The following is a 26,347-nucleotide window of genomic DNA, read 5'->3' on the forward strand; positions in this document are numbered from 1 at the left end:
CACACGCCTTCATATCATTATATTTGTTCGTGCTTTCCGAAGATATATATACTCCGATACGGTGAAATAAACTCATTGTTGTTAGTGTGAGCTTTTTCTTGTCGTTTATTTGTCTGTCCCGTCCTAGCGCTACTTTCAGAAGTTCAGTATGTACCAACAATCCCACATTAATACTCTATATCGGGGCAAAGTTTGGCGTGTCTCAATGCGGTTCAGCCAAGTTTGTCGAGCGATGTAGCTCTGTGTTTCTCGGCACTGACGTTGTTCGGCACCATCATCGGCGCGAACGCGCAGGTGCTGCTCACGCGAACGGCGCATAGAGGATGTGGACGATCTATAAGCGCAGCGCAGAACGCCTCTTGTATCGCCAGGTGATGGTGACGTGTGGTCGTTGAAAGGCAGAATCTTTGCAATGCGCGAGTGGCTTTTGCGGAGCACGGCGGGTCTACCGCTGGCGTATCGTTGCTTCCTCGTGGTTGTGCTGGCGAACTTGGTGTCATCCGATGGCCCGGAAGAGGACATCTTCTTCGAAATACTTCATCCCGAGAGCCTGCGGTACACGTTTCGTGTGAGGCCAGCGCGCGAGTTCGGTTCGCCGTTTGCCGTCCAGCTATCCCACGTGGGCCTAGTGTTGTCCGAGCCGCTGCAGGGCTGCGGCAGCTTCGTCAACCGTCTCGAGCTTCGCGACAATGCGGTGCTCGTCGAGCGCGGCGGTTGCTCGTTCCTGACCAAGTGCGTGGAGGTGCGCCGCCAAGGAGCGCTGGCCCTCATTGTGGCAGACAGCGACCCGTTCAACGCCGATCGGTACGTGGACATGAGGGACGACGGCACGCGGCGTAACTGTAGCATACCTGCCGCGTTCCTGCTGGGCAGGGACGGCTACATGATTCGCCGGGGCCTGGAGGCACACGGCCTTCGCCGAGCGCTCATCAACATCCCGGTCAACGTTAGCGGTGTGTCTGGTCAACGGCTGCGTCAGCCACCGTGGCTTGGATGGTTGGCTGAGTGGGTGGAAAACGCTATTCGGTACCTGCACGGCGAGTGAGCGCGCAGCGGGCGGCTCCCACGCCGGGACCTTCAGACCAAGCCTGCCGGCAGCTCCGCGGGCATGCTGGACGACCCAGAGTTGGTCGGCCAGGAGGCGCGCTCACGTGTTCTTCTTTTAGCTTTTCACTCGCGCGACGCCGCAAAGGCAAATTGGACGAAGTACACGCGTCGCGCGAACTTGGCTCAGCTTGAATGTCAAAAGCATCCACAAGGCCGTTTTCCGAGTTTTAAAAGGAATTCTCCACATTCGCTGCCATGGCCGCGAGTGGCGTTCGGATACCGTGGCACCGACACCCCGGTTTGTGCTAACATCTTGATATCTGCTAGCTTTTTGTCCTGCCTTCTTTTTTCAATGTGAAAAAAATAAATGAAAAAGATTGATTGATTGATTGATTGATTGATTGATCTAATTAAATTTGTACTGAATGTCAGCGTTCAACGTGACGATCAGAGCCCGAAGCATTTATTTTCATGCGGATAGAAGTTGATGGGTGCAGAGCCGTCTGTTCGATGTTTCGACAAGAGGCAGTAACAAAAGCACATGTGGTTCGCTTAAAGGAAACACTTTTTATTTAAATAATAATTATTATATAACATATATTTCTCTTTTTTCTTCTTCTTCCACGCCTCCGCTTTCCTTCCTTTCGCAATTTGCGCGTCGCCATTTCGTCACACAAACACTGGCACACGCAACACACCACCACGTAAGATGTGATTCAAACAAAGAAAAAAAAACACAGGTGCAAGAAGAAAGAAGACAAGCGAAACAATAGTTCGTCACCGCCGCAGAAAAAAAAAACAATAAAAAACACGGAGTGAAATCCAGCAGTGACGAAGCACCTGACTCAACGTACATGCTTGTGCACTGAGTGACTTTAATTATAAGCCCTTGACATTGATAAATTTCATAACTTTGCATGCACCTGCGTGGACTATTTCGAGAGTCTATTCAATTGCAGTGCCATTTTTTCTTTAACTAAGGCCGTGTTGCACCTTTTACAGTTTCTGGGAGTATAGCATACGGCGAGACGTTCGCAGCATCACATTCGCGCACTGTGCGCATGCGTTACGACAGCATATCTAAAACCGTTCGCGCGCTGTGGATCTTATCGCAAGGAAGTTCCAACCTTATCCAAGGTGCCATACCATACAACAGGGAGGTACTGGAGACGATTAGATTCTGAAAGCCGCGGCTGCTATATTTATCAGATGCGTAACAATTCAATGCGGCGACGCAATTACGGTTCATGAGAAAACGTGAGCCGGCCTATAACCTTGAAAGTCAAACACGGCGATCCGCAAAACTTCGATGAACAATAAAATACTACCAAAACAGCTACTGGCTGGGACATTGCCTCCGAGATCGGTACACCCGCAGGTACCACCACAGGATCTCTGAGGACACGTTTTATGTACTAAATTCGCAGTCACTGAAAATAACATAGGTGAACACAGTGCCAGGGTTTGTGATTGTGGACCGTGTAGGACATATGGTAGTTGAAGCCAGTGCGTTCTTTATGGGTAGCGTGTATGTATACAGTAATGCTCAATTACACAGCAATTGAACTACGTAACGTTACTACATCTTTCTGGCCGTAAGTTACAATGTCGACTACTGCGTTAAACACTTCGAAATTCGTTCATTCTTTGTTTTGACAAAAAGTATCTTGAATAATTGGAGTCATTTAACTCGTATTTTTTCTTTCACGCTATTTCCTTCAGAGCCTCGCGAACAACTGTTTGCAGAATTAAATAATTATGCGCACTCAACCGTACTTACACAAATGCCACTCTCGTACAGAAAAACTACTTGCGAAATTCGTCGGCGGCCCCTTTAAGAAGCTGGTTCATGTGAACAAAAGTACTGATAAAAGAAACCGAGATGTGCTTCGCCAACAAAGGTGTACCAAATTCATGCGTCAGGCCTATCCCAGGAATACCTGCAATGTTTAAGCGAATGCAGCGCCACTTTTCCCTCTAGCCACTCTGGTACGAAATTCTAACGGCCGTTGCGATGAGCTCACAAAGGAAGGACAGCGCCATGAAGGAGGTACAACTTAAATACAGAGTAGCAGCCAAGGATCTCAAAGGCTATGCTTTTAGATGCTGGGAACTACCGGATTCAATAGCGGACGCCGGAAACACGTCATGGACGCCATGTTCTAGGCACCACTTATCGATCATAGCCCACATGCGAGGGATTAAACCCAAGCTCGCGCAGCGAAAATAACCTAAACTTGCACTGAGGACAACTACAGTACCTGGATGCGTAGTATACGGGTTCGAAAATGTCCGGTGAAGCTTCGCGTTGTCAGATGACGTCACGAATGCTTCCATACGCGACACTGGTAGGTCTGAAAACCACGCCCCCTATACGCACTGCCGCCTGGTAGGCGAATGAAAACTTCGCGCTTGGGAGTTATTTACAGAAAAAAAATTATTTCAACGCACTCTTCTTACACACTCCGGTCACCTACGTTATGTGTATACCTATATTTACACGTGGTTGCGCATGCGCTGTGCGATCAAATGGTGCTGCGCTTCGCATCGCGATTTCGGCCCTGATCACATCGCACATTGTGAACCTGATGCCTACTTCAGAGTCATAAAACGACTGTTGCAAGAAATAGGACGTTTCGGCCTTACATAACATGTACTGTGAGTTAGCAAAAACAAAATAAAGCTTAATAAGCTAAAATGTTTGCACGCCACAGCGCGAAGAGCCACGAGCTGTCGTCGGAGTTATCGAATGATAGATGGCAGCACAGCCTCAGATATGAACAGTAAGTGTTTAAGGAGCGCTTTAATGATTTTTATCTCTCGACATTTTCAACGCAGAGCAATGTAGAAATTGTACGAAATGCTTACAAATTTCTTGTAGACACCTTTGCATTCTCTTATTGGTATCGTTTTGTGCCTCCCTGCCTTTCTTCTATTCTTATTCTCACTCTCTCTACTTCGTAGACAACTAGTCAATAACAAATGTAATTCGTCGGGAATATTGTAGCTTGTGCATGTGCAAACTTGCGAAAGAGATGCCTGCAAGAAGACCTGCGGGATCGGTCTACAAAACAGGTTAGGACTTGCCCATGCAGTGAAGCTTTTTCTTTAGGAATAATAACAAGAAGTAGCACGCGTAAAAGTTTAAAGGAGCTTTTCTTTTTCGTAGGCCTCTCTTTTTAGCGAGCGTTGATATGGTCGAGGGACAGAGTGAGTGGTCTCGACAAAAAAAAAAAAAAAAGAGAAAGAAGAAGCGTAGTCACCAGCTATTATTTTCGTGTCGAGGAGTCATCTAAAGCACTGCTGTCTCACTCGCTATGCGGCTTCGAAACTTTTGACAAAGACTGTATATTGCAATACTTTCTTATTCCACGCAAAGAGAGCGGCAAGAAAAAATACAAAGTGTTGCACTCGATAAGGTTCCGTAAGCACTATAAAGTATTATAACATCGCCGCCCAAGCGACAGCCAATTTATATTTTTATCTATACAAACCCTTCTGTACAGACGCGGCAAGGCCGCCTCGCAACACAGTATGCGTGTTTATTGCACTTATCTTATCTGCCCTACATAAATTATAGATAAAAAAAAGGGGCGAGGAAGGGGATGATATGTGTACACTCTTCCTTTCGCGTTGTCATCTTCACGCAGAGCGAAAATAAACGCTTCCAAGAAGCGGTGCGCATTATCTAGGCTGAATGAAATGCACCTCAAATATTCTCTCACTCTGCAAAATTTAAAAAGCGTACTCACTGCAACGAATAGCCTTTTCAAAGTCTTATTTAATTATTCCAACCAGACAGTCAACTCTGTCGAAATGTTCATCCTTAAAGAATGCTTTCCTTGATGCATTGACAATGTACTGAAAATTCCATTCCGTTCAATCTCGCTGTTTTTGGTTTTGGCTAGGTGCAGCCGCAGTGAAAAAGGATTAGCACAAGCGACTACTGTGCGCAGCGGCGAAAATCGCGAAATGCGGAGCTCTTTCAACCGAGCCTGCCTACAACGAGTGGCAGGCGCGATCCATTGTTTCGAAGCCAGCCTCCCGCCCCCTCTCCCCTGCCCAAATGTAGACTGCGCAATTGAGAAGACTCGGACACATAAAAACAGAAGCAAAAGCGCACTGAACTGCCGAGTGCGCAGACACACACATACACTTTCACACACGCACACTCGCGCGCGCAGTTCATTACACTGCAAAACACCTCTCACTGTTCAAAGTTAGCGCTAAGGTTTCGTAAGAGGGTTCGCAAGCATTTCACGGTGCGTTGGATCCGCGTGGTTGTGCCGTAAACGCGCACCGACTCTCAAGGCTTTCGAGAAATTCGCAACAATATCCATTTTAAAGGGACCCCAAAGTGAAACAATAAACCAGTTTGCTCCGACAAAATTATTTAAGAAAATTACTGTCCCTGAATACGTCATGACATAATCATTATTAGGAGGCCAAAATAGGCCAAAGTTTCGTTTTTTTTTAAATTTCACGCCGCAATTTAAGCACCTGAATGTTAATGTGCGTCACAGATTCCAACATTAAGTTGTTTCATTTTCTGCACTTTGGCCACATTGCCTAAATATAATATTTCCTTAAACTTTCTCAGTAAAGTCCCTGGCTCCCGTAGAACGCAATGCAATTCATCTCTACCTATAAATAATTGCGTAGGCTTTAGCGGGTGCCTTCAAAATCTGTGACGTCACGTCGACTTGTTGCGCGAACATCACGGAAGCGTCGCCATCTGTACTGTCTTCTATGCGCGTTCTTTGACGCACAAAGCATCATCTTGCGACAAGATCGGTGGTTTTGGTATTGCGAAAGAATAATTCCCGAACACGAGAAAAATCTGTTGTTCTCTTTAGTGTCCCTTCAATGGTGGCGTTACTACGGCACAAAAAAAAGAAAAAAAACAATTTTCGCGGAAAGCGGGGCCTCACTGGTGCCTATCGACAAAAGGCCGACAGTCTTTCATCGTCAAATAAAAAACAAATTGACGATCCTCAAACACTTATCGGGTGGCGAGAAGCTGCTCTCTTCGTAAACCGCCGGGCTGAATTTACACCGGTATTTAAATAAGCAGGCTCTGCTGGATTAAAACGACCCATAATCGCAGTCGCGTTATTATAGTCTCGAATTACATGCTAAATCTGAATAGAATAGACGATCGCCTTCTCGGCCTCTCGATTAATGTCCTGAAATCTTTAGGAAAAACAATTTTCAAAACAGAATGCATATTACACCTCTTCGAGTTTACTCGAAGAGGTGCAATCTCGACTTAAACCCTCACAAAACACACCGAGGAGCTTTCGGAATCAACTCGTAACACTGGCACCGTAATATAAGTACAATCACGGCCACCTATACAGCGTCAGATACATAGTATACATAAGAACCCCCATGACTATACACGGAAGCCACATAGAATATGATGTGGTGGCAACCCGCATCTCGAGTTGCCAAGTCATTTTTTTTTCATCGGTGGGAGAGGGCAACGTTGAAGGTGTTCAATCGTCCGTGATATACGCGAAGATATAGGCTTTCACCCCGCGAATGTAGGTCTCTTTTTTTCTACACACCCTTTCACACGGCGACAGGCTGTGTGTTCGCTAGAGATACCGCGCGGATACACACGCACATACACAGCTCAGTGCGCTCACTCGTTGCAAGAATGTCCCTTTCCGCTAGTCGAGCGTTTGGGGAAACGTCCGAGTGTCCGTCACAGTCAGTTTAGTTCAGCACAAAGAAACTAAAGCAAAAAAAGGCGGGATTGCCGATAAGTCGCTCGTCCGGTGAAGCTCTATAACGCGCACAGAGACACGTCACAAGCGCGTGGTCGTCCCACATTCTGGGGTTCTCGAAAACCGTGACGTCACTCCGGAGCACGGCTCACGTAAGACTCCAGGAAGCTGGGACGGCGCCATCTTCTTTCATTGGGGCGAAAGGTGGTACAGATATCACAGCGCAGAAGACAAGGACAGACGGGGACCGCTTCGATGCTGTCTGGCAGTCCAGGACACAAGCTGATGTCCTGGCGGTCTCAGCCACGAAGACTGCTGTCATGTACCTTGTATAGTACAAACTTCTGCAGCATTCTAAGGTGGTGAGGGGGTTGAACAACTGGGGAAGTCAACGTAGGGCCGCAGATTACACGGACGCGGGGAACAGAAGACAGGATAGTAACGTTCCAGCTGTCCTGGTCTTCTGTGTGGGCTTCTGGTCTTGCTGTAACGGCCTGTCCATCATGCGCGCGCTGCGAGGACTTCTCACAAGGATATACGTATTCGCCTACTTGTCCAACAAGAGTGTTGTCTCGGGCTTCACTTCTCTTCATCCGACACCGGCTCTGGCGTGGAGGACACCACGTCGACTTTCTCTTCGACGTCGTCTACCGTCGTTTCGGCCACGGCTGCCTGCTTCTTGAGCAGCTGCTGCTGCTGCTGATGCTGCTCCTGGAGGAACTGCTGCTGCTGCTGATGCGCCGCGGCGGCAGCGTAGAACGCCGTCGGCGGCGGCGGCAGGGACATGAACAGATACTGTAGGTACTGCTCGAACGACGGCAGAGCGTCGGCCAGTGGTACGGCCGTCGTGGTAAGCGGAAGTCCTCCCGTCGGCATGGGCACACCGGGAGCCGCGGGTCCACCTACGAGGCAGCTGGGATTCAGCGCAAGCCCACCGCCCGCCCCGGCCATGAGGGCGGGCGGGGCCTCATGTCATTGGGGCCCCTGGCGAGGGCTCGGACTCCGGCTAGACTCTGACGTCGTCGACAGAGGCGTCGGCGAGCTCGGGGCCGCCGAGCTGTCGCCGTAGCTGCCACAGCTGTTGTCGTCGGCGACGCCCCCTGGAGACTTGGGCCCACCGCCGCCGCTAATGGACCTCCGGTTGTTGTCCGCGGTCGCCGTCGAAGAGGAAGAAGTCCGGTGGTGATGGTGCCCAGTTCCGCCTCCGGATCCTCCGCCGCCCGCCGCCGCCGCCGAGGATCCCTGGTGGTGGTGCGAGCCGCCGGAACCGGAAGTGCCGTTCTTGCTTCCGTGGTGGTTCCGGTTGGAGCCCGTCGAGCTGGTGCTGCTCGAGCTGCCGTAGCCCTGCTGGGCGAGCTGCTGTTGCTGTTGCATCTGCTGCTGAAGCAACCTGCGACAGAAATGAAGAAAAAAAAAATCATGTGTTATTAAATAAGTGGACGCATGGGACGAAATTAAACAATGTATAATTGACACGAGTTAGTAAGCAGTTGGCGCGGAGATATTCGTGAAAGGAAAGGTACGGATTAAGTTCGTAATAATTGTTGATGTTTTGAATGCCAAAACCATGGCATGAGAAGGAGGCACGCCGTGTAGTGTAACACTCTAGACTACATGGAGTTCTCTAAAGTGCGCCTCAACCCGAGTACACTGGAAATGCGACCCCTCAGGCTGGGACTTGAACCCACGACCTCGAGCTTAGCAGCGATACAATTCAGTCTGCTAAGCCACAGCTGTGGGTTAACGCATAGGGAACTTAACTAGAACGGTATAACTCGCTGCTGGCCAGGTGTCTTAAGCATATTTGAAAGAAAAAGGTTACGCGAAAGAAACACTACCCCACTCTCTTCCTTGTGAACGTTTCTCGTTTCGCGCAGCCTTTTGCCTTTAACTAGAACAAGTATCTGCTTCGCTACCCAGGTTATTTTCTGTCCCTTCAAAGCCTTCCATCCCTGAACTTCGGTCTTGTTCAGATTAGTATGTCCATGCGCGTTTACTTGTTTTGTATTATTCGGATAACATGATTCCTTCGACCTGCGTTTCCTACGAAGAAAGTGCAGAGCAGGTAATTAATTTGCACTTTTCTCTTTCTGATGTTCTGTAAAGCGTACATATATACAGCGAGCCATTATATATACATTTCCCCATGCGAGTGCGACCACATACAGTTCCACATCTGAATGCGGAAATCGAACAAACGACCTGTTGCTCAGCATGTTCAGCAGGAGAATGTCATTACATAACGCGATAAGCGCTTGCGTGCCTCCTCCATTTTAATCATCCGTTTCTCGCTGCGCATTAAGCCGATATAGAGTTTACCTTCGATATATACCATGCAAGTTTCCTGCGCGGAAGCTCCGCCGCGGGACCATGCCCCCTACTAACCGTTCACTCACGCATTCACTCGATCAATGGCTTCGCTAATCGACAAGCGAAGCAAGCGGTGTACGTACGCCAGCGGCGGCAGTTGACCGGTACAGCGCATGCGCCACAAAACGACGAGACTGGATGGAAAGTTCAGCTGCTCATTTGCGTGACCGGCTCGTCCATCTCGTCTTGCTTTGTCTGTTTCCTCCTTCCATGACAGGTCGCGCGCATGCGCACACGCGCATGTCATTTAGCCGCTCCTTTTTCCGCAGCTTCTGCGCATGCGCCTGTATAGCCGCTACCGTACACACACGGCGCGTCCAGCAGCGATTACGCAGATCGGCGAGTTCGATAAGGCACGCGTCCTCTGAGCGCCTCTTCTTCTCTCGGACGGTTTCCGGGTTTCCACACGATGGATACACCTGCGTCGCCGAGGTCATAAGCGCGGAGTTCCTAACGTCCGCCGGTAGGGGAAGCATATAAGCGCCTATCGACTTTGGGTATCTACCAAAATCGTCCTGTCGTGTATGTGTGCGCAACGTCGGTGCGTCCACGGACGGTGAACACTATAATATTACGTCTGAACAGCGCGAAATACCGGACATTGAAACACACAACGCGGCGGTGTGTCCCGTGTGTGTCGCCGTCCCGTGTTTTGCGGTGTCCTGCCATAATGTTAATAAAAAAACGAGCCCAGTTAAGAACCCTTGTAATAACCGGCACACGTCCCTCCCCCTCACTGTGCTCATTTGCTGCGAAAGCAACTGTTTGGTCACAACGAGCGCAAACGCCTTTGCAGTAATAATATACTCAAAATTTCGGTATACAACTCAATCGTTGGATTCAAATCCAATAACAGCAAGAATTGAGAAAATGTTGATGTTATAACATCGGACAGTCAAAATTAGCTAACAGTTACAGCCATCTAGTCTACACAAGCCGCCATGCGCTTGTATAGTTTCCCGATTCTAGCCAATACAGGCAATAATCATTTACCCGTCGTAAGGCGTCACTAGCGAGCACTTGGCCAACATTAAAGCAGCAGGGTATACGCCGGGTAATTAGAAGTGATGACTAGTGCGTAAGGCGAATTTCGTATGAATTAAGGTGAATTGAACGGAACCACGTGAACAGAACCAGCGGTGAATTAAGCTCATAATGAATCAAATATCAATTACTAGTTCATCAAATGTTAAAGTGAAGTAAAGGGTGACTATAGTTAAACAATGAATATCGGTTTAGATCGATAAATTGTATACTCTGAGAACTACAATCTCGTTAATTTCACCATCATAGGTTTATTATTACAAGCGAAAATTGAGGTCACGGTTTCATTAATAAATTTCGCGCCGAAATCACCGCTAGTGACGTCACGGATTTCAAAGTGTATTTTTCCCATTTTGGTGACATTGGCTCAACGAAATTTCCCGAAACTTGGCGCGTTAAGTCAATGGCCCCCTCTGGGGACAATGTAGTGGATTTTTACTGATTAGGATCTGCGCAGAACCTAGTGGACACCATCAAAATGTATGACGTCGCGACGATTTGCGCGGGAATTTCAAGGTTCCGTTACCACCCGCCTTTTCTTTTTGCGCATTTTCTCTCTTATCGAGCGTCTTCTACAGGCATGAGTGGTTTTTTCGGCAGTGTGAAATCGTAATTCACTAAAAGGAAAAAAAAAAATAGTTCTCCTCTTTAGTGTCCTTAAAGCACCGCCGTCTTCGGCCTTTAAATTTAACGGTAATCTCGATTTCATCATTGCGAGCTCGCTTTTTCTTTTTCATTTTTGTTCTTTCTTTCCGAATTGCGTCGGATCATTCCTCAACAAATGGTACTCATGAAGAATAACGCGCGATCAACAAATAAAAGAGGCAACAAAAATATAAACAAAAATAGCAGGAGTTAGTTTCGGTGGGCGGGTCACCGGGACTTCCGGCCGGAAATCCTCTCAGAAGCCGAGATTGTCATCACGTCGACGAGGCGGGCACAGCCGAGTGGAGAGTCCGTGCGCTCACATACGCGGCTCTGCGTGCCCGTGTGTATGGGGAGTCACGTGACTACACATAGAGCGTATACGGGCATTATATTGTGTGTAGCACGCATTGTTTGCAGTTGCTCACACGTCACGCAAGTCGTCGCCGTCGCTCCTGCGAGATTTATGTGCGTATGCTTTAGATGCGCGAAGTTTTCACAAATTACGGCGTTGCGAGGATTGCGACCTTAGTGATGCTGGAACGACGTCACATGATGTAAAGCTCGCTGCCCCGACCGTTGAAAGTTATCTGTTTTTGTTTTGTTTTGTTTTTTCATATCGACGATTGATACTTGTAGTTACGACGTGGTAGTTTTTAGCGCGGCATAAATGTTAACGAGAACGATGGGTCTGGAGAAAGTGCCTCAGAGATGCAAAATATAAGTTGCGTATTCCGAGTTCCTTAGAGTGATTGTCGGCTGAGTGTCAGCAGGTATCTGTGCGCGGACGCTGGTTCAAACGCACGATTGTGTTCGATTCTGGGGTGTTATACGATACCCCGATATTATTACGACGTGCGCCGTGCAGTTGTTGGGGGACCATCGGCGTATCCGTGAGGGGAAGTGGGTTGGGAAATCAACCTCCACAACCCTACGGGCTACGCATGTAATATGGACATTTTGCATATTACATGCGTGTGCGTGTAATATGCACATTTTGCATGTGCATATTACACGCACACATACAAACACAAGCACGAACATGCATAAATACCAGCCTCACCCCCCCCCCCCCCCAAAAAAAAAAGGTTTCTGGAATGCCCTTGTGGGAGAGACTGGATTAATTTTGACCATCTGGAACATCATGTTGAACATCTGAGGGTAAAACGAATGACTGATTGATATAATAGGACAACTGTGATGTTTTAGACACATAAAGAACGTGTGTGAGATGTGAGATTTAGCGACAGTAAAAGAACTTTTGAATTAAGATAGATAGATAGATAGATAGATAGATAGATAGATAGATAGATAGATAGATAGATAGATAGATAGATAGATAGATAGATAGATAGATAGATAGATAGATAGATAGATAGATAGATAGATAGATAGATAGATAGATAGATAGATAGATAGATAGATAGATAGATAGATAGATAGATAGATAGATAGATAGATACCTCTACCCGGACTACAAAGGGGCAAGAACGAACATCGTGATCAAGCCGCCGGCTCACGGCCTATATAGCAACATCAACGACTGAGAGGCACTCGTAGTGAAAAACCTACAGACACGGACGGCGTACAAAAAGGCCAACCGACCGGTTGCATGCATGGCCCCCGGGGGCATTTGCCGCAGTGTTATAGGGAGACGGGAACGCGGCATACGGGAGGTTACACGGTCGCTCACTCATGGCTGCTCTTGATATATTGCGCGGCAGCGGTTGTCGGCGTCGGCGCTTGCTGCGGCCATTCAGGCGTGAAGGCACACATTATACGTGCAAACGCGAGCTCTCGCGCGGACTGCGTTTCCAAGAAGAAAGGGAAATGACCCCTGGACACATTGTCTATAGATCCCCCCCCCCTCCACCACGCACGCACTCACACACACGTGCGCACGCACGCACCCTTTGAACTTAGCTCTTGACTCAATAGCCTGCAGTATCGCATGCATACGTATAGGAGACGCCTCGGGCTGTGGACAACGGATGCGCTCGCCACTGCAAGCCGGCTAAGCATGTGAGCTCTTATGCCCAGCCTCCGGTAATACTGATTGCGTGAAATGGGCGAAGTGTTGTTTGCCGTGAAGTGCGTGGGTATATATGAAGAGCTGGAGAGGTGGGTGCGTTCGATATAGGTGTAATTCGCGGCCTGGGAACACACACATACGAGAGAGAGAGAGAGAGTGAGCGAGACATACAAGGAGGAAGAGAAAAAAATGGTCGAAGAAGACAGCGTTCGGCAAACGGATGTTCAGGTGCTCTTTATTTTTACTATTACTTTTTAGAAGACAATGCATGTCTGGATCGCTTCCACCTTATTTTTTTCTTTCTATTTTGTAACGCAGTATGATGGCGATTACTAACCAGTAGCAACTTGGTCCCAGCAGGGCCTTTCCATAGTTAGCCACCGTATTTACTTGTAGAACCAGCACGGACTATTATTCGCTAATGTTAGCTAAATTGTGGAGTATATAGGTTGGCTAAATGTTCTCTATATATACTGTTCGGTAGTGTTGCCGGTGCGGGGTATGACCAGCTATAATGCTTCGCACTAGGGACAGTTCACTTTTAGATACATTTGCTGCGATATTTGTAATGGGAACTAATTCATGAACTATTTGGTATCTTCTCTATGACACCGACTTCAGCCTAGACATAATACAAATCTAAAGACAAGTGAAATCGCGCATATGCCTGCGCGCTGCAATGTATGCAAGCGTGAGCCGCGGTTTTGCGAGATGAAGATACTCGGCAGAAGCAAGTATCAGACAGCGTGTCATGTAATTGGAGCCTTTTGCATGAATATATAAGCTGGATGTCGCGTGCATTACTGACACGTCGATGCAATTGTACGATTTGGAACAGATTCAAAGATCCCTTACAACGATTCGAAGTCCCTTACAGCGAAGTCGTACACGGCTAGGTGATGGCGGATCACGCCCGCGGACAAAACGACGCGTTGAACAACAATTTTCGGCGCCCCTCGTGACAGGTGCCTCTCGACCACTCGCCACCGCCGATGTCTCTTTTGCAAGTGTCGCGACACTCGGCGGCGGCATCTCCCAACAATCGCTGTGCCTCTTTGTCATGTGACGTAGAGATCGCGCTAGCGCTGTTATCAGCAGTTGCCCATTGGACGCGCTATGAGACGGACTCTCGGAGGAAGAAGAGCGGCAATTGAAGGAGTGCCGAAGCGCACAGAAGCGAGAATGGGCGCGAAAAGGACGTGAAGCCGCTGCCGCAGATCGTGCAGCCTCACCCGCTGGCGTCGCCCTCTTTTATCTTCACGGTATAGTGGAAGGGCTCTGAATTTTTTTTCTGCGCTTGCGTTTCAATGTGTACTTATTCTGTGATTCGCACCTGGAAGGACTGAGCAAGAAATATGCCAACGCTGTGGTTGTTTGTGTTGATTTCAAGCGTTGTGTGCGTCATGTTAGAGGCACTTGTGTCATACAACATTTCGCATACTCAACTGAAGCAAATGAAAGGTTCAACAGCCTCTACGGTCCTCGAGAAGAGCCTCTAAAGGGGGTGATGTAACGGGCCCCACTATTAGACTATCTTTGTTTGTGCTTTGGCTTGGCGCTAAACGGAACGTATACACGAGCGATACACCGTGCATCCATTACATAGCTAGCCAGCGGTTAACCCGAATTATCCGTATATCCGTTCGCGCGTGCGTGGTGTAGGCAGCTCATTTGCAAGCGTAATCCGAAAAGCCGGCAACTTACTGCAGTGGGGGCTCCGCCGCGAAACCCCGAACGTTCAATTGGATTGCGGAGCGGGCGTTACGATATAACAGGTTGAACACACATGAGGCCAACTGCGTAACGAGATTTGCGGCAAGTGGGGATGAGAATGCAGTTTTTGTATATAGTGTATGAAACACAGCGGATTGACTGCGGCCGATCAACGTAGCTCTGAAATGTTACAATGAAGATAACATAAAGAAATTAGTGAAACACAATAGGGGTACTGAAAGCCATAGGGAACCCAAGCTCAAGTTTGGACGCGACGCTCGCGCGGCTGAGCTATGCGTTACTGGGGGCACACGCTGCCCGCGAAGACGGTTTGTCGCCGGATTTGCCAGCGGCGGCGGCAAGGAAACGTGCGCGCATGCGCTCCTCACTCGGCCCAAAGCACTGCTAGTCAGCAATAGTTACACTGTGACGCACCACAGATGCAATCCGAGAGCTCTGCGCGTGCGCGGAAGCGGCAGTGTTGTGGCCATCCATGGATGCGGTCCCAGTTGCGATAAGAGCAGTGGCGCCGCTCGACGTTGCTTTGGAAGCCTATATAGAGCTACTACTGCGTACGTGCGAGCTCGTGAATGCTCCGAATAAGCTTTATAGCTGCGAGTAAACGCTTGCATCGCGTCATCTCCGTTATCCCGTCTAAAGCCTGCGTTTATCGAATCTGTAGGAAAACCTCATAGTGGGTCTTTGTGAATTACCTGGCTTTGAACTGCCGTTTTGCTCCATGTATTGAAATTCTTGTTTTCAGAAATTGAGGTAACGTAACAAGGTACGTTTGGTATGTCGTTATAGCGTCTTGAATTGGGCTGGTTGGTACACACTGATTTTGGAACAAAGAAACAGCGCTAGAACAGGACGAAGACGAGAGAACACAAACACGGCGTTGACTAACAACCATATTTTATGGCGTTTGCACGTCAATATATATACAGGGGAAACACAATCAGTATACACATCTGGGAACAAGATATCGCTGTAACGTTGCTAAATCAGCGTTTTGAAAGATACAGCATTTCATTTGTTGAGAAGCGATAGCGAAGCTGCGCTATAACACAACAATCTCTGATTTGGCAATGTTTCAGCGATATCTTGTTCCCCGATGTGTATACTGATTGTGTTTCCCCTGTATATATTGACGTGCAAACGCAATAAAATAATGTTGTTAGTCAGCGCCGTGTTTGTGTCCTCTCGTCCTTGTCTTGTTCTAGTGCTGTTTATTTGCTCCAAGATATGTCGTTTATTGCTGTTGTTGTTGTTGTTACTAGCTCAGCTGATTTGTTCAATTGCTGTTGTTGTTGTGGTGGTGGTTGCTAGCTCAGCTGATTTGTTGAAGAAGTAGAAGATTTAATCGCCTTCTCCTTCTTCCTATTCTTACTTTTCGGCCGGGAAAAGCGATCTCACAGTCACGATCGATGCCATCGCAGAGAAGGCATCCGAACACGCCGCCTACATATACGTATACCTCCGGTTCGTGACTATACATATACGACAAGTGCATGCATGGGAAAAGGATCGCAAGGGGTCTGTTCCGCGCGACGGAGATACACCACCACGGAAACCGCGTTGCACCCGTTCCTGCAAAACCAACGAGTCGCTCGCTCGCGCCGCACACTCCCTTCATGCGCTAATCCAATTTAAAAGGAACGACGAGCTGTGGAAGCGAAAGAAATTCGTGAATGCAAGGTACTCGGGGCTCGCTTCGCGTAGGTTCGTTGCGTAGGATCCAAGCACCTCTTACGTGGAGACACACGGCGAATCATGTATATGACTACGTATAAAAATAAAAAAAAGGAACGGGAAAAACGGAGACGGGGTTGAACCTCTACGGTATGACATGGCCTGTATGGCAGGTTTCTGTGGCTCGCACGAGTGTAGACCGTGTAGTATATATAGACCTGCTCCTGTTTCCTCCGGGCGCTTAATTTTCGAGCAAACAGCGCGCTCGGGCTCGCTGGCGATGAGGGCTCTATATGCAGAAGCAAGCAGAGGCAAGCCGCCAAATCCCGTTAGCGACATCGGACGCGTATTTTCATAGAAAACTAAAACGGGGGGGGGGGGGGGGCTACGATGAACTATACAACACGCTCAAACGTCCTCCGTTCTGAAGTCTACGTAGCGATGCCCTCTCCTCCCTCCTCCCCTTTACTCCCCAAACCTACTCGCTTCCCTGCAACGTTCCATTCTTCCCCTCTTTTTCCAACGCCCGCTACCCGATCTCGAGCGCCGACGCCGTACCCCTTCAGCGAGAGCGTCCAACTCATTTGCATGTGTGATGGGAGTGGAACGGCTCCACGGGGAGCCTGTCTTTACTCGTTATACGTTTATCCGCGGTAGCCTAAAGTTTCCCTCCGGGTAGCTTTTTACGTTTACTTTTTTAATTTCGCCACCGTTAACGGGAGTTAAAAGGCTGTTTGAAACTCAGGTCACTGACGTCCGCTGTTACATTCATGCGCCACCGTGTTGCGTCATTAGAGTTACTGCACAGATATACAGTGACTGTACGGGTGTCGTGTCTTCGTCAGGCCACCTGGCGATCAGTGTTCTCAACTCCCGCGTATGTGGCGAAAGAAAAAAAAAACATGTTGCCCATATCAGCCGTTACTTGTACGCGCACTCAGTGGTGATTGAACGCATACCCTTGCGGAAACGAGTGTACGTACGCCTCGGTGGTACAGTATAGCGACGGTGCTCGACCGCTCACTCGAAGGTCACGGGTTCGATCCCGGCCGCGGCGGTCGCATTTCGATGGAGGCGAAATGCTAGAGGCCCGTGTTCTGTGCGATGTCAGTGCACTTTAAAGAACGAAGCTCATCCGGAGCCCTGCAGTCCCTCGTAGCCAGAGTCGCTTTGGGGCCCCACAAACCAACCAAGCATTGCTTCTTTTCAACGGCTGCCTGCTTCAAACCAGCATCTATCTTTGCTATTACCAGGAGAGGGAAACGCGTGTCACGTGATCAGCTCTTGAAAGCCAAATATATCGAGTAACGAATAAGGAAAAATAAGAAAAGGCGGATCCGTATTTGGTCTTCGATAAAAGAACGATAGACTCAGTCCGTACGCGAGCATTCTGCGTAGCAGATATCGTAAAACGATTCCAGAGCTATGGATCGCATACTGCATGCCGAGGTGCGGCATCTAGTGCAGGTCCTCCTATCTCATGCTGCATTTCCAGCAGGTGCAAATGGGCTGCCAGGAATACTATACGCGTCGAGACCAAAGACTAAGAAAATGAGAAGGGGAGAGGGCGATGGTATAGTCGGGCGTGACGGCGTGATCATTTTTCACGCGCCATGATACCGACACGAACCATGAATCCTCCGCGGTGGTGTCCAAAGCTATATACGTGGCGGGACGTGCTTTTCGCACGGATACACACCGCGAAGTAAATGAAGACGTTAGCGAGTACGCGCAGTTCGTGCCATGTTATACGAACGTGCGTGAGCAGGCAGACACCCGGGAGAGGTGTATATATATGCAAAAGGCCGCGGATGGAATTGCGCGTCGTTTATCTATGGCGAGCGAGTCGTCGCGATTTGCACAGCTTGCATAGCGCGCACGTGTGTATGTGTGCATTCGGGATGTTTCATCATGTGGTATATGCTGCGATGAACGAGACGCTGCGTAGTCGTTGCCTGTTTTTCTTTCCGCGTTCTCACAAGCAGTTCCTTGCATGATAGACGCAAGTAACTACTTCAGTACTTCTTCAGTCGGTCAATACAATCGACTAAGAAAGAAATTCAAGCACCTTCACTGACTTAACGTCGCGAACAGTGGTTAAACGGAGGAACTGGTGGCATATTGCTATTTGATCGCTTGACTTTGCTCTGTAGTAGTTTTGACCCCACTGCACTGCTGAACTAGTCTTCGCGACGTTAAGTCAGTGAAGCGGCTCGAAATTTCAAATTAATAACATTTAGGCGGCCGGAGGTGTGTAGCTTGCCGAATTCCCGTGGCACATACCCGCTGCGTTACGCTCTGCAGGGATTCACCTCGACCTTAAACAGCGCGGAGCTGTTAAAAGAAGAGGGAAAAGAAGATGATGGCTTTCGCCTTCGAGTCGTCTTAGGACAATGCGTAAGGGACCGCACGAGTTTTTTTTTCTTTTTTTCATAAATGCTTATACGTGTACTGCAATCCAGTAAGAAGCGCACACGGCTATTAATTCTCGCGTGATATACGCAATCGTGGGCACCTACAGCTTCCACTTTAGTCATCAAAAGACGACTCCGACCCGCTTGCTACAGAGCTCTTTATAGGTCGCCCGTTCGATTTCCAACCACGGCAGTCGCAATCCGATGGGCGCGATGTCTGCAAATACTGGCCCTGTACTTAGACTTAGGTGAACCGTAAAGAACCTCAAGTAGTCAAACTTAACCCAGGTAGAGTCGAACCCGTATATATCGAGTCTAAAGGGATCACAAAAGAGTTCTATATGTAGGTAATTCGATATATAAAATATATCACATGTCGAAAATATACTCAAGGGAATAGACCCTTTTCATAATCCGCAGGCACGCTTCCCTGCGCTGCACATTCGCCCCACTAATGGCGGCACCTGTTGTACTTCAAGTGGAGAGGAGGTCATAGTCGCACGTGCTGGGGCTTGTCTATTATGCGTGCTTATATAAAAAGAGATGAGTCTACATTTTCCACGTCAGAACGCAAGCAAACTGCACTTGAACACGCTGTTTGCAGAAGTGACTAGCCGCCATTAGTTGGGCTAACTGCATCGCCGGAAAGCTAGCTTTACAGTTATGAAAAGGGTCTAAACTGTTCGATATACGCAATAATTCGTTATATGGGGTTCGATATATGCAAATTCGACTGCATACCATTTGCTCCCGCTACCGTACCACTGGTATACATAAGGCGTGCTTCATAATCAGAGCGCGGTTTTTGCACGTATTGGGACGGTAAATGTTTGGAGTCGCTTCCAAGAAGTAAGTAGCTGCTTAAACAGACAACGCCTTTAAGTTAGCTGCTACCTTGAAAAAGAGCCACTCGTAAGTGAATATATTGGACGAAACCACCCACGTCGAGATGATTGAGTACTCGCAGCGGTAGCTTGCACACCTGGTCTTGCACAGTATCGTTCTGTGTAGGAACACGTTTCCTGGGATTGTTTAACGCATATACAAGGCCTTGCAAAGCCATGGAGGTCCGTTCCGCGGGTCTACGGACGTGTACAGAATGATTTACCAGGTGATAGTGGTCATTAGGTTTCTCCCCAAGGCTGAGGCATTACAAAGGCCTTATAAGGCCTGAGTATAGGCTAATTCGATGACTAGAGTCAGAGAAGTAGCTTGGTAGGATTCGCGATAACGTTGAAGCTTTCTCCCTGTGTGCTATTAGGTGTGAAGCGGCCGTGCTTGTATACCATACGTACAGTCGCGTTCCATGTGACTTGCAACACAGGAGCGCGTGGCCTCACAAGCTTAAAGATCACCCACGGCATCCACTATTCCTCATTTCCACAACTAAACGCTGTTCATCAAATCAGGGGATGATCCCAAATAAGAAAATATAATTTTGTCATGGAAATTAAGGCAAGTTGTTGCTACGCGCCATCTTCGCGCCAACACGAGCTCCCATGTTGCGAGTCATATTGAGCGCGACTGTACTGACACTCTTACGGCACCCAACCACTTCTAAACATTAAAAAAGGCAAAAACAATACCGAACAAGAAACCCGCAGTGGTGATCGAGACATTATGTGGTATTGCGCTGATAAGTATGAAGGTGCGGATTCGACCCCTGGTCATTCGGTCGCGCACTTCGATGGGTACGGAAATGCAAGAACGCTTTGCAGGCAAAGAAAGAAAAAATTCGGCTAATTGACAGTAATATACAAAACTGTAATAGAAACCATGTTCATTTTCAGCGCGCATCTACCGGCTACCAAAATAAAAGTTATGTCTCTCTCTCTCTCTCCTTCTCTCTCTTTCAATTCGGCTTTTGGTGCTGAACATTCTCAGCCAACTCGCAAATATCTTCATCAAGGTTGCTCACCGGCAGACGCAGAAAGTCGTGTAGGTGTTCATCGGGTAGTCGGGAACGCAAGTTTGATTTAGTGAACCTCATTCTCGAGAAAGTCTGTTCGCACACCTATGCACTGCCGAACACTGCTGTCATGGCTGCTGCTAGTTGCTTCAAGCTTTCTTTCTTTGTTCCTGTAATTCCTCTTCGTTTGTTCCTGTCGAACCTCATTTGATGTCAAAACTGCCATGTCTGCCTTCAGATAGGAAGTATATAACAGGTAGGAAGGGTGTTCTGACGTCGTGCCGGGGGCCGAATAATACTGGGTGAGGGGATCTACACAATCGCCTGAAAAAGAAAAAAAAAAAGGAGATGGTTTTCGCCTTCGAGTCATATCAGGCGAATTCATAAGCGACCACGTGATTTTGTAGAACAGGTGAAACCACAACACGGCGTATACACAACGCACAACACGTGGCCACACTGTCTGTGACTTCCTTCGCGGAGTCACATGGCCGCGGCGCCGTCCAAGTCTCAATTTCAAGGCCATATAGCTCTCTACACACTCCGCAATAACACTCGTACCAAGGGCATATAGAGACATCCCGGGGAGTGGCGCATCCCTCTGTATATATGGAACCCCGAGCCATGCAGCGAGAGCTCGTTACGCACCGAGGAGTCCATTACTCTTGTGTTTCCCGGTGTCTCTCTTTCCAATGGCCTGGTGAGAAGACGATGATACCAGGGGGCCTCCCACGGTGACATGATATATGCCCGCACTCGAGGCGTCAGCGGACGTGAGAAGGAATTGCTTCTCTTAGAACGTGTGCAACTGCTTACAGGCATGCCGAACGAATGAAGCTATAGAGTGTGCTATACAGCCTTGAGTCAGCAGCGCATAGCGAGGGTCTCGTTCCGGCAGACTTGATGCCTACAGGTATTATGCGAGGGCTTATTGGTCCGCTGTCAGCTCGTGTGAAAAAGATCACGTGATACGGGACGCCAACTGGCAAAAAAAAGTGTTCCACACTTGCCGTCATGTCTAAGAGTGGCGCTGGCAAACACTGTGCAGGTTTGCATGCACAGAAATACCCGGTGAAGTGGACGGGAGGACGACCGCCGCCGTAGCTCAATTGGTAGAGCATCGGACGCGTAATCAGAAGGTTGCAGGTTCGGTCCCTGCCGGCAGCAAGTTGACTTTTCGTCCGCTTTAATTTCCTCACATTTATAGCATAATTACTACAATACAGTTAAAAGACTACAGACAACGCCCCCTATACCTTGCTTGGATTCGTTGTCTGCTTGTTTTCATTATGTGCCTAACAAAAAAGAAAAAAAAACGAGCCCTCAAATATTCCCTTCTTTCGTTCAACACATACGTGTAATACGTGTAGCTTATATATGCATGTATACGGATGGGGGGAAAACAAATCGCCTACACTACATCTGTCTCCGCGGGGTGTAATAGAGTTGCCCGCAAGACAAAACGCGTCCGGCAGTCACCGCGGCGATTGAGGCGATGTGCATAGGGAAAGAAAAAAGGTGTGCACTGGCGGTGTGCAACTAAATACATGGCGACTTGATTTCTCGGCTGAGACGTTATCCGGGTGTCGATAGAACCACTTGCGGGAAACGTGTGTACAGGAAACAGGATGTGGCTGCGTAGAGAAGTTATTGGACGGGGCAGTGTAGGCTGGAGTGGTGTTAATTGCTTGTACTTGCAGGGAACGGCACCATAGAAGTAATCTGTAGGGCTGGCACTCAGCGACATTTTGTGTTTGTTGTTCAGTTCTGGGTATCGCTGTAAAATATCGTGTATTATGCAATATCGCGCCAGTTATGACGCGTGATTATAATCAAAATGCGTAGAAGAACGAATCCGAATATATAAAAAAAAAAACTCACAGGGTTTCTTCTGCATTCGCCTAAGACGATACAAAGGTGAAAGTCGTGTGCTTGTTATTCTCAGTCCACATATTCATCCTCCCCCGCCACCTTCCGAAAGCTTTCTGCACCTAACGTGGTTTTGCACGGCCTCCGTGATCGGCCCACCTTTGACCGAGCGACGATGTCGTGTGATGACGTCATCGTATGACGCCATAGTGACGTCACAGACTGTGGCGACCTGCGACGTAATTATGACGTCATGTGGGGGCGTCATCACGTGATGATGATTTCTTGCATCACTTGTGTTGGCGCCGACGACGCGGGACGCCGACTGTCAGTTTTCGCGTTTGATGAGGCATCTAAGGCTTTCGCCTTAATAAGCCCCAGAATTCGCACTACGCACCGCTGAGAATCTTTTGTCATGTGGTCGTTACAGACGCGGGAGCTGTGAAAGGTGGGAAAGTTAATCAGGCGCACGTCCGGTTTGCTACCCTGAACTGGAAAAGGGCAACAAAGGGGCGAGGGAAAGAGAGAGAGAGAGCGAGAGAGCGAGAAAGTAGAGAGAGAGAGAAAGAAACAACACTGTGTAATCGCGCGCACATCTTCAAGGCGCACATCAAGTCCACAGGTTGTTTCGAAGAGCTCGCTACTACCTGTACAGTATAGCAATAACGACTTGGTTGCTTTCTGCGTCATCAAAGAACACGGCCACGCAAGCTTGGCCAATGCCGTATAGAACGTGGTCATTCGCCCATTAGGTATTCCGCGCGTCGGGCACTTAACGCCTTCGCCGCAATGGCAACACTGTTTCTTCGCTACCCGCAGCGAAAACTATATACATATACGAAGGGCACGAAAAGCAAAATCAGGACTGAGGGAAAGTGGTTGGGGGAGGGGGGGGGTGCGGTCGTCCGGCTATATACCTTTGTGCGCACCGACTGAGACAGAGGGAGAGAGAGAGAGAGAGATACGAAGGTAAGAGAACTCCCATTCGGCGCATGCCTTTGTATTATAGACTTGTGACCTCGACGGCGGCTTTGCAACCGCGGTGATGGATCCTTCCCAGCGGTTGGCAACTCCGCGGGTCTGTGCGCACTTGACGTTGCTTAAAACCACGAGGGAGGCTGGAGGCAACGCGAAAGCGGTGCCGGATCAAAAGGTATATACCCCTACGCACATGGCCGTCATGGCTGCCCGTGGCTACTATATTATGCATATTGCGAGGGTCCATTCGTGTGTATATATACGTTTCCTTCCAGGATGCGCATCGGCTTCGTGCACAAGCTACGTATAGGGGAGTGCTTAATATGGACAGCACACAGATCCACTGACCACCACGAAAAACGCAAGTGGTTGCGTCAGATGCGCACAACGTGCGAGGCATATGGGTTCGTATTTATGCACACGAAGGGTCTAAGGAAACGCGGTTAGTATACAGTGTATTATGTATAGTACGGCGATGCAGTCACAAGGACACGTAATGAGGGGAAAGAGCTAACCTGTTAAGCAACACTGTTACATAGCCAGTGGGCACAAAGAGCGAACACCGATTGTATGTTAATCGTGTGGTGCAAAGATTGAAACACTGTGCCATGGGACGCGTATGCGTCGGAATTTGAACGTTGCTAGCATCAAAGGATAGGCGAAGAGAGGTAAAACGTGTTCATAGTGCACGTATAGAACGCTAAACAACATGCGGGCTAAGTAGCGACCAACTGAATCGTTTCCAGCAACAACCGGACCTTGCGAAGGTTTTTGGTCAGTGCCCCTCCAGCGCACCACATATCAAGCGCGCAATGCAGCGAGAACTTCCTCGCATCTCAACGATATGCTGCGGTTGAATATTACACGTACTCTTCGAATCGTTCGTCAAAAGCTCGAGTAAACTGAGCATTTCTTCGGCAAAACATTTCCCGCTCATCTGATGAAACCTACAGGGTCTTCCCTAAAGTAATGATGCTGAGTCTGGTAAAAATATTGTTTTAATCCGATCGGTACGCATTATTAAAATTCCTCAGTACAGTTTCCTTGGGCGACGATAAGCCGCTTCCAAAACGCGATTGCGACGCCGCAAGGGCTCCCTAAACGTCGACTGGGCCTCTTTCGGAGAGACGGTGAAATCCCGTTGGCTGGCGGGAACACCGTCGAAACGGTGGCCTTTCGGGCGTCTCTTGAGCTCTGGGTACAAGAAGAAGTCTGCCGGGTTCACATCAGGACTGTAGCGAGGCTGCACCAGCCCTGATATACACCCCGTGTATTTTGAGGGCAATACAAGGGCAATCGCCTTTGCCGTTGTACTGCCCTCGTGAGCACTAACAACGCATATTCAAAGTAGCACCCTATTTATCTAGAGCTACGAATAATTTATACGTCTCACATATTTCTCAAAGTCATTTAAGTCCGGTTCATCATCATCAGGCATAAAACCGCAACGCATAAAGCCTAGTACAAAGCGACCTCGCGGACGTGTTGGGCATCTACCGCGAGAGCTGTTCTCGCACGTGGTGACCGGAAGCGGCGATGATTGAAACGACGTTTAGGAGTCGTGAGTCCGGGACGCTCTGGGACTACTTGCACACGCAGTTGCGTGCAAAAGAAAACCGCCCGCCCACACGGAGCGCCGCCGTCGACCGTTGGCGCGCGCTTCTGTCGGACGCGCCGCCCGCCGCCGCCCACGGTTGAGCGCCGCTGAATGTGCTGAAGACACCGCCGCAGCCACGCCACCCTTTCATTTCCCGTCTCCCGCCTGGGGGAGGTATAGATTACAAGCGCGGAGCGGCAGCACGAGGAAAATCACATTGTCTGAATGAATTGAATTACATTTTACCGAATAAAGTGCACAGTGCGAGAGAGAAGTAAATGTGGGAAGGGCAGGGAGGTGAACCGGAAGACAGATATTCATTTTGTTACCCTGCATTGGAGAAAGCGTAAGGAGAAAGATAAGTAAGAAAATGATGAGACAGAGAGAAAGAGAGAGAGTCTGAGGGAGAGAGGGAGGGAGCTGGTTATAAACACACACACACACACACACACACACACACACACACACACACACACACACACACACACACACACACACACACACACACACACACACACACACACACACACACACATGCGCGCGAACACACACACAAACACACACACACACGCGCGCGCGCGCGCACACACGCACAAACACACACACAAAACACACAAACACGCGCGCGCGTACACGCGAGTGTCGTAGTCATTCAACAAGGCGTGCTGCCCGCAGGGAATCTACAGCAGCGCCTTCGTCGGTTTCTTATGGGAACCTCGAACGTTAATTCCGGTATTGCAATATCGACTGCTGGGCAAGCGGCTGGTCGTCGAGGCGTGCTAACACTGTTGTGAGCGAATGTCTCTGGCAGCAGAAATAGGGACAAGTTTTTGGACGGGTCTGTTGCCGTGTATAGATAAAGCAATGGGGCCAATTAAGCAAACGTTACTCACAGAGCAGGGATTTGCTTGCGTCTCACATCAATATTCTGCTGTTACAAGAGAACAATTGACTAATAAAGCTTAAGTGGGTATTCATTAATAGCCTTACTGTAATGTGCATCGCTCTCTTAGCTGCCCCGGCAAGGTGTATATAGTGTTCAATGAAACACCAACAGTCGATACGGTTCCCTATTACGGCATAAATGATACTCCAAAGGTGGTAATAGTAATTCTGCAGTGTATTTGCTGGCTCTTGTTGATATCAGTGTACGTTCAGTCAACAAGCAATAAAATGCTGCTCACTAACTTTGGAAAGGCGCACGCTGCGAGTTAATGAGAACTCTTTACTAAGGATCACACTTCGCCTTAATTGGGAAGAAGAGAAGGACGATTAGGTGTACGATGAATAAGCCCGGTTTTAGTG

At 48.7% G+C, this 26,347-nt stretch overlaps 2 protein-coding genes across 2 annotated transcripts in view; one reads left to right on the forward strand and one right to left on the reverse strand.

Annotated features, from left to right (window-relative positions):
* Nucleotides 1–386: 386 nt before the first annotated feature.
* LOC119374815 (protease-associated domain-containing protein 1) lies at nt 387–1,146 on the forward strand. Its single transcript, XM_037645007.2, has one exon. It carries the CDS (start codon nt 413–415, stop codon nt 1,043–1,045), a length of 633 nt encoding a protein of 210 aa, XP_037500935.1. The 5' UTR covers nt 387–412; the 3' UTR covers nt 1,046–1,146.
* A 6,157-nt stretch (nt 1,147–7,303) lies between these two features.
* Nucleotides 7,304–26,347, reverse strand: part of LOC119373560 (homeobox protein SIX6) — a 67,085-nt gene continuing 48,041 nt past the window's right edge. The window contains exon 2 of the mRNA XM_037643622.2: nt 7,304–8,169. Coding sequence (XP_037499550.2) covers nt 7,752–8,169 — 418 coding nt within the window. The 3' untranslated portion in view covers nt 7,304–7,751. The remainder of the gene's footprint in view (nt 8,170–26,347) is intronic.

Source organism: Rhipicephalus sanguineus, chromosome 11 (genome assembly GCF_013339695.2).
Source record: "Rhipicephalus sanguineus isolate Rsan-2018 chromosome 11, BIME_Rsan_1.4, whole genome shotgun sequence".
NCBI lineage: Eukaryota > Metazoa > Arthropoda > Arachnida > Ixodida > Ixodidae > Rhipicephalus > Rhipicephalus sanguineus.